A 15,417-nucleotide genomic window follows, 5' to 3' on the forward strand; every position below is an offset into this window, starting at 1 on the left:
AATGCCAGTCGATTTACGCTTCTCGGGGGCACAAGGTGTTATTAAGTAAGACTGGGCAGACCAAGACTATGCTGGTTGGTTAGCACGTGACACTAGTGAGATTCGGGCGAGTAGGAACTACGTAACTGTATGCATTACTTAGGCGCAACACCTATTTCTTTCACCTTTTCTATCCTGTTGATTTCAGAGGTGTTTTCCCCAATCTCTACACTACCATTATTTTGCAAGAATGTCATAATGGCAAGGAAGGGACGGGAAAGGTGCATTGACTGCGCTGCAGTCTTTTTAAGCTGACCTCCGCTGTGTAATGCTCCATTCATTATATGTAATTCATTGCTCCATTCGACTTCGTGTGAAAGTAGTACAAAACATCAGTCTATTTTAGAGCAGATGGAAAAAAGTGTCTCCCTGTAGTCGTATATAGTTTTGATAAATAAAGCAGGCGGTAATACAGCACACCATAACAAGTTGGTTCTATTTATTGGTTCTATGTATATGTTGGCAGAGGATGCCTAACTGAATGTCTAATGCTGACAAGAGTGAAGGTTAACAGATTAAGGGAACAAGCGCAGACCAAAAGATCTTCCATGTTGCGAGGCAGGATAGTCTTATTGAGAAGGCACCATTTTCAGTCCCTGTTCTTCAACACAGTTATCTATGATTTTTACTTAAATACGATTTCACTTAAAATATGCCCGATGGAGATTGAAATATACAGTAGGTATGCTTAGTACTTGGGCAAATCAAATCACTCTCACATAATGTCGAACCTTGGTTCTCCCATAACTATGGATATGGTATTCGGGACTAATAAGAGCACTAAATTTTACGCAGGAGTGCATCTAAATGTGTCTGTCATCAAAACATGTTGTGACGTCTGTTGTTGATACTCTGTTTCTCAATATCATAAAGCTACAGGCTTGTATCGTTTCTATGTAACCAAAGCAACGAAGGAACAAGTCAACATGGTGTACAGCAATGGCACGTCCATAGCATTCACTGTGTCTGCACCTTTTCAGGGGACACTTTCTGAGACTCACGTCCCATCTTCAGCTTTGGTGTTGGAGATCTATAATCTGATTCTAGGATACGTTATACCAAGCATTTTGCTTATTGGGATAATGGGCAACAGCCTCTCTCTTGTTATCTTCATCAGGACGAGGAAACGCGCCGATGCAGCAGTCCAGTACCTCAGCACCCTTGCAATCTCTGACACGGGGTTTATTGTGACCCTTGGAGTGGCGTTTTGGATGGCAGATGGGCTGGCTTACGTCACTAACGGTGCCGTATCGTATAACTTATTAACATATTCAAATGCAACATGCAAGCTGATTGGCTTTGCAAGACACGTGTTAGAAACTGCATCTGCATGGGCTATTGTTGCTTTCACCCTTGAAAGGGTTTACATCGTGTGGTTCCCTTTAAGGCGGGCAGACATAACTGCAAGAAAGCGAACATTTATGATAATCGCAATTTGGGTCACGTCTATTTGTCTGAGTGTCCATCGTTTGTTTCTAAATCACGTCTTCAAGGAGTCAGCCTTGACAACATGCTACTACAACACGCCTTTCAGCATCACCTTTTGGATCGGTGTTTTCGACGTGACCGTACATAATTATATGCCATGCTGCTTCATTGTCATTGCCAATATTCTCATTCTCTTTGGAATTCGACGAGCGAAGATGTCTTTAGGTTTGAAATCTTCGAGAAAGGAAAATATTAATGGTCGTTTGGTTGTGTCATTGCTGTTAGTCTCAACCCTTTACGTCATGTTCATGACTCCCGTCAGCGTGTCTGGCACGAACTATCTCTACTACCTTAAAACAGCAAATGTTGTTGATCCAAAATATCGTGAAACCCTTTACTTCATCCTCATTTTCCTTGATCAGTACAGTTTGTTGAATTATTGCACTAATTTCATCGTTTATGGTTGCACATTACCTTTTTACCGGAAGGAAGTGTACGATTTGCTCTCCCTGCGCATGCATTCGCAGTCGCCCGGTTTCTTAGGGAGTCCCGATGCGTGAGAGACCCCTTCTCGTAAGGACAGTAATGCAGTTGTGCAGTAGAGAAGAAAGTCCACCCCCATTAAAAACATTTTAAGCAATAACATCATGCTGCAGACTGTAAATCTTGGAGTTATGAACCTAGTGATTTTAATGCTAACTACAATGCCTGTTCCTCGAGAGGTGGCTCAAAATAACTTAGGGCTGCAATCATGGTAGTGGATGTCAAAGAAACATTTTGTTTTCTCGATTTATCAGGATCTATTTTAGAACAAATCATTCAACTTTGAGCAAAAATAGCATATATACCATAAATAGAGACCGTCGTATAGCGTGCTGCAGAAGGCAATGTCAAGGTGTATTCGATATGCAAAGCATCGGTCATGTAGGTCTTGAAGTTTCGCTGAAGAGCGAAGGATTTTTGTCAAAATTATCAGTCATTTTCAGTACATCTGCATCTTGACTTAGTTAATAAGGAGTCCGTGTTCATTCTGATTACGAGACATATGTGCGAGGCTGGCACATGTTCAAATCACGTCCAATTCTCCTGCTGATGGTAACTAAACCTCAATGGCTACGATTTGATTCTGCAACCTGGCTTAGATTTCTCGAATTTCGGAAAGGCCTCGGCAGATTTGATGATCGAATCAACGAGAATGTTATAAATTGCTTAACATTCGAATCACACTATGGATAAAGGTGCAAGACTATCTTAAATGTCTGAACATATCAAGCCCGCGACTAATGTCCTGCGGAAAAACATGTAGTATTTAGTATTTAACGCGGCTTTAATTGCGAACATCAGCAGAAATGATGACGACAATTGGCCTATTTAACCTTGGCACGGAAGTTGGAAGTAGTTCTGTCTCGTCGTTCTATCTCGTCGGGGCCATCTACAATTCTATTGTGGGCTACATCATCCCTGTGATTCTTCTTATTGGTATCATGGGGAATACCCTCTCCCTTGTAATCTTCATCAGGACCAGGAAACGCGCCGATGCAGCAGTCCAGTACCTCAGCACCCTTGCAATCTCCGACACAGGGTTTATCACTACACTTGGAGCTGCATATTGGTTGAAAGACGGTCTTGCGTACGTCACAGATGGCGCCATTTCCTTCGATTTGTTAACATACTCAACTGCAACATGCAAACTGATAGGCTTTGCACGGCACGCGTTGGAATTTGCGTCCGCATGGGCCATTGTTGCTTTCACCCTGGAAAGGGTTTACATCGTGTGGTACCCTTTAAGGCGGGCAGACATTACAGCAAGAAAGCGAACTGTTATAATAATCGCAATTTGGGTCATGTCTGCCTGTCTGAGTATCCATCGATTGGTTCTAAATCACATTGAGACAAATCTCTCGGCATCAAGCTGCTATTACAACACACCAACGGCTGTGACTTTTATAATCCTTATTTTTGACATAATTGTTTTTAGCTATCTTCCTTGTTTATTCATACTCATTGCCAACATTCTTATTCTCTTTGGGATTCGAAAAGCGAAGGCAAAGATGATGTCACAAGTCCTAACCTCGAAAAACGAACACCAGGATGGGCGTTTGGTTATATCTTTGTTGTTAGTCTCGACGCTTTACATAGTGTTTATGACGCCCGTCAACGTGTGCGCTACGCACTACTTTTACTACCTTAAGTCAACAAGAATTTTAGATGCAAGCTATCGTGAAATGCTCTTCTACATTCTAACCTTTCTTGATCAGTACAGTTTGCTTAATTATTGTTCCAATTTTATTATTTACGGCTGCACTTTACCATTCTACCGGAAGGAAGTATACAGTATTTTGTCACTTGGCATGCGTGCTGTTGGTTATCATGGTAGCGATGTGTCGATGCAACGGGGTACCCGTCATGCGTAATGGGGTCGTACTGTATATAAAGCTTGGCTAGTAGGCGAACTATCCTGCGGTTCAGAGGCAGAATCGATTCATTGATATTCAGAGTCATTGACGTTATTCTGAAATTGGTCGGTATACAAATTGGGTTACTTGAGCATGGTTTAGCATGAGTTTATTTACAGTCGGCTTCCATATTAGACTAGGCTATGGGGCCTGGTTATCTTTCATGTCAGTATGCAGATTACAAGAATTGTTGGCCCAGTGATTAATCCACATTAACAGTACCGGTTGGCGATTAAAGGCTCCAACAAATCGAACCAACAGTCGATCACAACGCCAGTACAATCCGATACATTTTCATCATACCTCCCCACTGCATGGACCTGTGCACGATACTAGCTAGCACCTGCGTAGAAGTAAAGATAAAACCGGCAGCTTCAAACATGCACATCTTACGCCATGTCTTATTCAGGTGTCAAGGCACTACATACCCATGGCAGCTCACAGTATGTAAGTTGGAGGAAACAAAGATTATTAACTGTACACCAGTAAACATCATTGAAATAGCGATGTGCCAGTGCTCAAGATCGGTATAATCAACGTTGTCGCTTGAGGAAATCCGAATGGCTCCAACAAACCACTCGTCACGGACACAATCTCAATTGACGTATTGTGCAATTAATGCACACTTCTTGAAATTCGGTGGGAAAGCTGTCGCGGTCATACGATGATGTTGTTCAAAGGATGACCATGTCTCTGCCATGTTGTTTCGGGAAATCTTTTGCCTCATTTATTGCGAATGTTTTTATGAACATTTTATTTTTGTTTACATTGCAAGTAGGTGTTAACATCCACTTGCACCAGTGACTGAGCCGTAGATATCGTCTTTGTAAGGCAGTGGGAGCCTTCCCGTTAGTCGAACTGCACAAAAGAATAACACCGCATCATCGCCAGGTTTAGCAGGCTGATTTTGTCTTGCGCAGTTTCTCCGGGGCGAAATGGGAGATGAAAACTGTACAGTTACTCTGAAGTTACGTCTCTGAGGCCTGAGTGTACACAGCAGAACCCGGAGCCAAACCGTGACAGCTTTGTTAGGTTTACCAAGATCGTTTCCACTGATTTGGAGAATGATCGAATACTGAAAAAAGAACGACTTGAGCTCGTGAAACATCTAGGAAGAGCAACCATGCTATGCTGAGGAAGTTACTGTCAAGCTTCGATGCATCTGACTGTTTCGCTGGTCTTCTCTGATTTTTTACTCTGCAAGAGTAAACAACACCACCAGTGTACAGTGGCCTGGGTTTCGCGTAACGAAGATGAAATACGACCGTACTGTCCAAGCATGCATGTTCGCCTCCCCCAGTCACTTTCAGTTGTTTCGTAATAAGAAAATGAGAAAGAACAAAAAAACTGAAATTTTGTTCTGAAAAAGTAGCGACAAAACTCGCCATCAATGCATGGGAACCATCGATATGGGAGAGTTTTCGCTTTGCGGGTATCCAAATACGATGGCTCAGGCGTCACGGCAGTTGGCCCTTGGTGAATAAACGATTGCCAGCAGAGCCAAACGTTTACAGACTGTCAGTATACTTTCGACATGATGTAGGCCTGTGACTCTTACGTTCTACCATCACGGATGCACGACAGTAAACTTTCCTGGGACGAACTATCAAATTCACTCTCGGCTAGACTGTGAATAAATTTATTACACATAAAGCATGTGGGAACGATGGTGATCTATAATGACATTATAGAAAGTTCCTGAGAAGAGGGAATGCATTTCCAGGTCGAAATCCAGACAAGATTCACGTACTTGTTGAGTCTTTCCTAGAATCTTGTAAGATTCGTAGTTAATCTTTATATAACCTGACTTTATTATCGACGATTTAGGCCTTCGGCACCTAAAAACAATACAAACTGATACAGCATATGTGCAATATAAGAATCCTACAAGTACCTTGTTACAAATGTACGTGCACATGTTCACGAAACTGAATTATATCTTAACTAAGACTCTTACCACGTAACAATCTGAAAGGGATTTTCAAACTAAGTGGTAAGCTTCTTGGTCAGCGACAGGTAGGGCTGCGTCATATAATGTATTGCTCAATGCATACCAGACCTGAGAAAACTGGCCGCTCACGGGTCTTGAACTCCGGACGAGAGGGGTACGGATAAAGATAGAAAAAGGTCACGATAACAATCGCCATATATATTCATTCGCAACGTTTGCAACAGCCTCATATGACTATCCAAGTATTGGTCGGCAATATTGGTTACCAGATTTACCGACTCATTACTCTGAGGTCATAACAAAAACATGGCTGAGTCCTCCTACGGCAACCATTCAACGCAAGCGCAATGACAGCATACTATAAACTTCCTTCCGGTAGAAAGGTAAAGTGCAGCCATAAACGATGAAATTAGTGCAATAGTTCAATAAACTGAACTGATCGAAAAATATCAGGACGTAATAGAGAAGTTCATAATGGTTGGCATCTATGATTTCGGTAGTTTTTAAATAGTAGAAGTAGTAAGTGCCGGACACGGAGACGGGGGTCATGAAGACTATGTAGAGTGTGGAGACCAATAGCAAAGATATAATCAAGCGTCTGTCTTGGTTGTTCTTCCTCGAACTCACAACTTTTGAACGCATCGTTGCCATCTTTGCCCGTCGTATTCCGAAGAGGATGAGAATATTTGCAATAAATAAACAGCAACACGGGACATAGTTATAGACGGTGATGTCGTACATGAGTATTGAAAACGTGATCGCAATCGGAGTTATGTATGAACAATGCGAGATCGAAGCCTCTGTGTAAACACTATAAAAATACACTCGATGGATACTAAAACAAACAGACAAGATCCAAATAGCGATTATGGTAACTGCTCGCTTTCTTGCGGTTATATCCGCTCGTTTTAAAGGACACCACACAATGTAAAGTCGTTCCAGAGTGAAAGCAACTATTGCCCACGCTGATGAAATTTCCCAAATATGTCTCAAACATCCCAATATTTTGCACGAACCAGTCGAATATGTAAGTATATTGAATGAGTAGGCACCATTTGTGACGTAGGCAAGGCCATATGAGACCCAGTAAGATATTGCTATGGCGATAACATTCCCTGTGTCGGAGATTGCAAGGGTACAGAGGTACTGGACTGCTGCATCGGCGCGTTTTCTGGTCCTGATGAAGATTACCAGGGAGAGAGTGTTCCCCATGATCCCTATGAGCAGAACCCCGGGGAAGACGTAGCCCTGAATAAACTGGTAGATCTCCACCACGAGAGCTGACGACGTGAGGTCACTTCCCGAAACACTCATGTCAAGTTTAGCTACTGACGTCGTCATTGCTTTAGTGGCATTTCCAATGTAGACTATCATGACTACTGATGTGCCTGTCCGGACTGTTGGCAGGGTAGAATTCCTCCAAGACGACACTTTGTTTATTGGAAGCCCACAGCCCGATTCGTGACATCCAATGACTGATAAAATGACTATTCTGTCGTTGAGCGCAGTTTCGGAGCAGTTTCGTCTGGTTCCAGAGTCACTAAGTGCTGGTGATCGTTACTTTGATTGCGAAGATCGAGCACCTGCACCCAAATAATATAGAGCCTACTTTCCGACCATTCTCCGACCGTGCTTGCTTCAGCTCTCCATACTCACTATATCTTGTAGCACGGCCAATGGTGATGGCATATTATCTATCCCAGCTTAGGCGTGATGATCAACTCACTCTATTCGTTTTCCTCATTCGCTGGCCAAAGAATCCTCTTCCATATGAACAGCTTCCGATTTGTCATCGATACAGTACTGGAGATATACAAATATAGAGTCGGGGTGCGTTGATTGGTTTGAAACACAGGAATAATCTCTACGAATAATTTTGATGCTTGCCCCCGAGGGTTGGCCTGATCGTGTACCTACTACCTTGTTGTACTTCATGTTGTGAGTGATGTCTGGACCGTCCCTCAAGGTTTATTTTCAGTGCATTCCAATAAATCAGGGTCGTGTTCAAGACAAATTTTGTCATTAACACCGAGCTAATTTAAACTGGCGTCATTCCTTTCAGATAACTCCTTAGACTCAACGCCTCGTTAAGTTAACGCCAGCGTAAGTGACAACAATTGGGCGTGATTGCAGAATCGAAGACAAATGCTTCAACGAGAGGTTTTGGTAAGGGTTCCATACAATCGTTTGGTAGTGATGGCCTTTGGGACATTTGTCAGGGATTCTGCAATTGAGCCAAAACTTGTCTAACCCCTGGTACCATTCGATTCCGCAGCTGAACGTCGGTGTTCGAAAATTCGAATATCTTTGCATTGGTTTTGAAAAACAACGAATAATTTGTAAGATCACAAAACAGTACCTTCCACAGAATGTTGTTTCGTGTCCTCTGCTCCGTCTTTATCAATCTTCTTCTGGTGACCCTCGGCGACTGATCCAATCAGAGAGCATGTTTCTCATCTGAATATTTTCATCAATTGAGATAAAGCAACCAGGCTGCATCGGGAAAAATGAACTTTTGACTGTAGCTAGCAAATCTGACTCTATTGATAGGGTAACCTTGTAGCAAATTTATATATAAAGCAAACTCTCTTTATGACATCATAAGAATGACCAAGACAACACAGATATAGTATATCAATTTGGCCAAATTTTTATTTGACAGATACCGGAAAGAAAAGGGGGGCGTAACCCCAAAATACATACATTTAATTAATTCAGCAGGGAAACCAGAAAATAAACAGTCACGTGACCCCATCTAGTCTGCATGACGCAATTCAGGTGGAGAAAAGGTCACGTGACCTAAGTGGTGTGTGACCTGCTGAGCCGCGAGAAAAGAGTGACGTAACGTCACCTGACCAGCGAGGGGTGCCCCAAACAAGTGGCAAAGCCACACCCCGGAGTTGGGAAGGAAGACTTTGGATGTGAACAAGGAATCTGTCAAATAAGCCCAAATACAAAAATTTTGACCAAATTGGATTGAGTATAGCTTACATGTAGCAGTACATGGTGTTGATGGCAAATTGCCAATTTACTACATACGTAATTGTATCTAGTGTACATGAATTCTTACTTGAGCAAGGTTTTAGTTGACTGACTATAAGGGAATAAAAATACATGTAAAAGAATTTGATATGAAACGTTGACTGGAAGTTACCTAAGTAACTGACTGGAAGATACCAACAAGGCCCTGAAAAGGCTTAGGTAAGGTGGGCCAGAATGGTCCTCCTGCAAGTGGTACTGCCTGAGACAGATACCCCTTGTTAGAAGACCATACTGCCCCTATAAAAATAAGTATGTAAAATATAATATGGAATTGATAGATTTGGGATTTAAATAGATCAAATTGCATGGACCCGTTTGGGACCACGTTAAAATGGATACGAGACCCTGTGGTCCCTGATAAAAGTGGTGTAAGTTTAAGTTACATACATATGTGCAGGTGTGGTGTATCCTCTCCCACTCCTAGTCCCGCGTGAGATGGAGACAAAGGATACGAAAGGAAGAACATCACTTACATAGAGAAAATTGCAATTTAAAGAGATGGATGTACCAATTAGGAGTACAACTTTGAACAGAAAAAACCCAGATTACATTGGCTGGCTGCCTGATACACACACATAAGTGGTAGTGTCGCGAGCCCCTGCATGAGACAGAGGGCCCGACACAAAAGTTGTGGTATATCAATTAATACGAATGTATTTACGAAAGGCGTCAGAAGACCATCGACCTAGCAGACGTATTTGAGTGTCTGACTTGCCTTGCCGTGCTGCTTCGCTACTCGCACCGATCCTAAATGAATGGCCTTTAAACCTACTCGAGTCCAGGCCGCAGAAAGCCAATACAAGTTTCAACATGCGGTCAAAGTCCCTCCTGAGGAGGGGTGCACCGGACGGAGCCAAAAAGAGAGGCCCTGGAGTAGTCCCCCTAAGTGACAAATAATCTGTTAATGCTGCAATAGGGCAGGGTGCTGAACCTGAAGCGAGGTGTATAAACTGCGGTCCTTGAGTCCTGCTGGACTTGAACCTCAAAACGGAAATGGTGGCCTAGCCCCGTGCAACGGTGACATCGCCCAGCTGAATACAAGTGGAACTATATAACGGGTTACAGGTTTTAGGTACCATTTCCCCGATCCTAAGGCATGCATGGAAAGCGGTAGAAAACATGGCGCGCACTAAAAGTTGTTGGTACCTAAGGGGGAATACCCGAGGAACTGCAGCGAGCAACCTGACCAGAATAGGTTTTGTTATAGGGAGACGAATGTCGGAACTCCCCTTCAAATTCTGGGCAGCGCCCAGCAGTTTCTTGACTAGAAAGGATGAAGAAGGGTCTGGATACCCATGCCACTTCATAGTGAAGCAGACGGCCGACAGGTAGCTCGCTATAGTTGCTGGCGCATAATTCTTAGAATACAGATAAGCTACAAACAAGGTACAATCAGAGACCGATAATGGCAAAGAACAATCACAGTGTAACACGTATGTACAAAAATTTAGATATATTGTCCAGGCTCTATTGTAACTTTGCTTTGCTGACTCGCTCAGCACCCCTCCTACCAACACGTTCAAGGAATCAGCAACCCCCTGGGGGATATATCTTCCGGAAGCAGTGACGGGTCTTGGTCCAACCATGGGGCCAACTGGCGTGCCGCATTGACCTGAAACCGGGAAATCATATCCGGTAAGGTGTTAAGCTTCCCAGGGACGTGCTCGGCCCTGAAGCGGATATTAAGTTGTAAACAACGCAAAACAAGCTTACGAACCAAACACATAACCCGTTTATCCTTGGACGATTGCTTATTGATAATGTGGACAACGGCTTGGTTATCCGAGAGAAACACAATGCATTGGTTCTTCCAAAGGTGGCCCCATACAAACAGAGCGGCTACAATAGGGTAGAATTCTAGAAAGGTGATGTGAAATGATTTCCACCGTGAGGGCCAAGCTCCAAATAACCAGTGGGAGCCAAAAATCGCCCCAAAACCCAGACTCCCAGCAGAGTCGGTATGTAGTTTGAGCTTAGTGCTAGAAACCCAGATATCACCATGAAAAAAGGAAACACCGTTGAAATTAGCAAGAAATGCGTTCCAAACAGACAAGTCGGCTTTCGCTTCAGAATTCAAGCGGATATGATGAAATGGGCGGGAAAACCCGATGGTGAGGTCGATAAGGCGCCGGAGGAAGGCGCGACCAGGCAGGACGACGGAGCAGGCAAAGTTGAGAAGCCCAATGACCGACTGTAATTCCCGCAGGGTAACCGACGACCTGTTGAGAAGAAATGAGATTTGGGACCGACATTTTGCCAACTTGTCAGCGGGGAGGCGGGCTTGAAAAATAATTGTATCGAGTTCGATGCCCACAAACGGCATGACCTGCTCTGGGCCGAAAGTTTTGTTAAGAACAAGTGGAATGCCCACTACCATACATAACTTTTTGAACAGATCTAACTTCTGAGCACATCGAACTCGTCCATGAATAATGAGTAAAAAGTCATCTAAAATATGTACCATAGCAGAAATACCTAGTTTGTTTACTGCTATCCATTGAACAGCAGTACTCAGGGCTTCAAAGATGGAGCAACTGCTGCCACACCCCATGGGCAACACCTTGTCATAATAATATTTGCCCTCCCAGGTAAAACCGAGCAAGTGATAATCGGAAGGGTGAATAGGTATGATACGAAAAGCCGACTTGATGTCGGTTTTTGCAAGGAAAACTGGATTTGTAAGTGATTTAATTTTGTTAATGGCCTCCCAAATAGAGGCATAATTTACATGTTTGGATTCAAAGGGGATGCCATCATTGACGGAAGATCCTTCAGGAAATGAGAGATGGTGAATCATCCTGAACTCCCCCGGAGTCTTTTTAGGGACTACCCCTAAAGGGGAAACATGAAAATTGGGAAAAGGAGGGTTAGTGAAAGGACCAGCTATTCTCCCTGCCGCTAGCTCTTTTTGAATTTTGGAGGATACAATATCATGATGAATTTTTGAGGAGGTCAAATTATCACAAACTAATGAGCCAGGACTACCCTGGTAATTTAACCTAAAACCAACAGAGAAACCGTTCTTAAGATAATTAGTCTTAACAGGGTCATAGCCGTTAAGATAGGAGCACAGGATCTCACCTTTGACTGGGGAGGGGAGAGGCGTTTTCAAGGAGGGTAGGTGATTATTTTTGGGACTGTTGTTTGGAATCTGAAGGCTTGGCGCTGTCCTTTTTGAAAGTGGGGGTGTGTCTACACTGGAAGCTGGGGTGAGAACCCTGGCACTTGGTGCAAGTGTGGGGGAAGGCGCATTTGTCGCCTTTGACACACTTCCCGTGTTTCTGGAAGCGCCAGCATGACCCTCTGGGGAAGGAGGCAGAGGACTGGCCGGGACGAAAGGACTGAGCATGTGACTTTTTGACGGAAGATCCCTTCCTGTCAGAATCTTTATACTCCGGCCGTCCCCGAGAATGTGCCTTGTACAAAAGTACATGGGCAATTTCGGACCACTCTAGGGGTTCCTCCTCCCGCCATCGCCTAAAACTTTCATCGTAAAAACGCCAATCCCCTCCGTCGTCGCAAATTTCTTTAATAAGGGCGGAGTAGCGCATAAGCCTCTGTGCATCTCCCGGCGTCTTCATACAGTGTACCGACGCGAATATGTCAAAACATGACAACCACTGGAAGATGGACAGAGGCCTATCCTTCCTCTCCCTTCCAATAGATAGAGTAATAGGCTCCCCGTCGCCATCTGTTGATATAATGGTGGACCTGGGCCTCTGAGGCTTGTCGTATGATGGGGTTTGGAAGTCGTGGAAATCCACATACTTCCCCGCCCAAACCCTCTCCTTTACCTTGTCGGGCACACCATAATAGAGAGGCCTAGCAGCCGATATCATAGACCCATTTCGGTCTCTGGCAGAATACGACGGCGAGCCTACGGGGTAAACTGCATTAGCCACAGCTGTACCTGTTACCTGCCCCAGAAGGGGCCCGTTAAGGTGAATTGCAGTAGCGTTACAATGTTCCATGTTTCCAGGTTGTTGCACATGTAGATTCATCGACGGGCTGGCTGCTGTGGGGTCGCCCAAATTGGAAGCCGGCTGTACCGAATGTGACGACTGTATTGGGTTGTACGGATGGATAGTTGAGCTGAGTCCATGACCTGGCTGCATCGTAACAACACTCCCGTGGGGTTGCGCCACTGCATTAATGCCCCCTCCAACGCCGACGTTTGGGCCGTCATTGCGGACGTTATGCTGTCCTGCTATAAGGGTAACCATGGTTGACATCATGGTTTTCATTTCAGCAAACATGTCCGCTACTGATGGTACGCTTTGGGTACTGCTAGCATTGTCCGCCAACGAGGGGCCGTCTTGGCTACCAGATGACATGGCGAGGGCATCGCTGGAGCCAGCGGCTGCTGGTATGTTTCTTCTCCTCCTAGCAGGCCTGGGCGCCTGGTTTCCTGTTGCAGGCATAGGGGCCGCCCGTTTCTTGCCCTTGGCTCTGGTGCCTTGCGGTTGCGCCGCCATACCTGAAACGAGGGAGCGGAATCCAGAACCTTGCATAAAATAGAGGTGAAAACTCTTTGATGTGACATACATGTAGGTATGCAAAACAAAGAGCATAAATGCCTGAGAAGGCCAATAGGACCCAGGCTAAAGTATAATGTAAGATGTCCATGGTGACAAAGAGCCACAAGAACGAAAAACACCGCATGTTACAGCCGTGCAACAGAAAGTTAGCTCAGGGTGTTCAGGGGCAGGATATGCCAAGAACACAAGAGCGCAATAAAAGATTATTGCTCCGGGTGTCCAGGGGCAAAATATGCCAAGAACACAAGAGCGCAAAATTTGTATTGATTAATCCGACAGTGCATCCAAGGACCGAAGAAGCCAAGGATGTTACCATAAAAGGGATTAATAAATTGTTGGCTCAGGGTGTCCAGGGGCTCCAAAGAACTAAGGTAAGGAACTAAGGTAATTTGAGACGAGGCAAGGGAAAATTAAACCATGCCAAGTGAGGGGGGGTGCCTGAGGCGCCCTCTAATGTACAATAGATTGAGCAAAACCAGAGTAGCTCATGAGACGCATACCCCAAAAGGCTACGCAGCTGTAACTGGCCTACATGTATATTCCTAGCCGCGGGCTCCTACGGCACAAGATCTGACAGCACCGCGAATGCTCCTGTAGAGTTTAAGATGACCCAGGTCATTGAGGTGGGTCCCGTCATGATGATGGACATGCTGTGTCGACCGTGATAGACCCTTGTGGCGCCAGAAGATGACCGGCACTGTACCATTGGGGTTACAGAAATTACGGACGTATCCATTGGTCTGATGTATCCTGGCGTTGTAATCAGACACTGAAAGATGTCTGGTACGGGTCCTTAGTCGTTGGATGAGTTGGCCGACAAAAACCTTAGATAAGCCAGGTAATTCCCTGACATATTCATCAACCAACTCGGACACAGCATATGCCACATGCATGGGCTGAGCACCCCAACCCATCTCATCCAAGTCATTAGATCCAATCTGTAGGAACAGAATGTTAGGCTGGAAAGCTCGTAAATTGCGCCATACAGCCTGATTCTTGGACAGAGATGAGACGGTGCCCCCACTGATGTGATGCCAACGGATGGCACAGTCATCCAGATCAAACAAGTTGGGCCGAGGTTGGGCTGGGTGCACATCAACAAAAGCCTCTTTTGACGCGAAATCGCGTGAAAATTCCATCAAACGCCTCACGTAGCTATGTCCCACTACAGATACGCGAGTCTGAGGTCTTCGTTGGTAGTTACCAACGCCGGCAGCATGCACAAGATGGGCCGCCATAGCGCCAACTGAAGACAAAGGAAAAGTATGTGAGGGGATGGAATGCACTGCAAATGTACACGGAATACCGAGCAGTGGAAAAAGTCGGTAGAAAAAAGTCGATAATAGGCACTTAAGCAGGTGACACGTCCACCCTAAGTGGCTGTACCTGAAATGTACCCCTAACAAGATCGACAGAATATATAAATATTATACTACCGAGTGAAACGATTCCAGAAATTAGCGAAAAATCACAGAAGTTGTCTTGCTAATCTGAAGCAAGTTCCTGGAATGGCGGGTTCGCGCGAGATTCATCCGCGTGGGTAAATAGGCCGGGGAAAGACGGCCCCCTGATTGGCTGAAAGATCCCGCCGATTCCCAGAATCTGCACCGCTGCCCCTGATGATAACATGCAGAGTCAGCACAGTTATAAATAGAAATTAGTCACTCTTGCTTCAATCATAAAATCAATTATGCCTGGACTGGTTCGTCCGCATAATGGGCCTTTATGGAGTCGGCCGTTTATACTTTCGGTTCTGAAATAGAACTTGGTGTAAAAAAGTTCGTAATCCATTAAAGCTGTGGGGAGAAATGTACACTCATGTTGTTGTGGTTAGCACTGTCTAGTTGAAGCCTTTATTTTCAGCACTTCCTCTCAGCTGAAAACTAGACTTTGGATGCCTTCACTTGCGAGTAACACACGAGAGTGTTTCGTGGGGACTTTTCAGAAACTCCAGAAACGACTT

At 44.6% G+C, this 15,417-nt stretch overlaps 2 protein-coding genes across 3 annotated transcripts; one reads left to right on the forward strand and one right to left on the reverse strand.

Annotated features, from left to right (window-relative positions):
* The first annotated feature begins 2,022 nt into the window (after nt 1–2,022).
* On the forward strand, nt 2,023–7,602 carry LOC135499631 (rhodopsin, GQ-coupled-like). The gene has a single exon (XM_064790508.1). It carries the CDS (start codon nt 2,817–2,819, stop codon nt 3,879–3,881), a length of 1,065 nt encoding a protein of 354 aa, XP_064646578.1. The 5' UTR covers nt 2,023–2,816; the 3' UTR covers nt 3,882–7,602.
* Nucleotides 7,603–9,729: 2,127 nt separating this feature from the next.
* Nucleotides 9,730–15,155, reverse strand: LOC135499832 (uncharacterized). Of its 2 annotated transcripts, none has more exons than XM_064790800.1 (2): nt 14,891–15,155; nt 9,730–13,393 (listed from the first exon to the last, which is right to left on the reverse strand). In XM_064790800.1, the coding sequence occupies exon 2, from the start codon at nt 13,389–13,391 to the stop codon at nt 12,042–12,044; it is 1,350 nt and encodes a 449-aa protein (XP_064646870.1). In that variant the 5' UTR covers nt 13,392–13,393; nt 14,891–15,155; the 3' UTR covers nt 9,730–12,041. The 2 variants fall into 2 exon arrangements, with proteins under 2 accessions (XP_064646870.1, XP_064646871.1); XM_064790801.1 differs by lacking the exon at nt 14,891–15,155 and having other exon boundaries at nt 9,730–10,528; nt 12,827–13,513.
* Nucleotides 15,156–15,417: the final 262 nt, after the last annotated feature.

Source organism: Lineus longissimus, chromosome 15, assembly GCF_910592395.1.
Source record: "Lineus longissimus chromosome 15, tnLinLong1.2, whole genome shotgun sequence".
Taxonomy (NCBI): Eukaryota; Metazoa; Nemertea; class Pilidiophora; order Heteronemertea; family Lineidae; genus Lineus; species Lineus longissimus.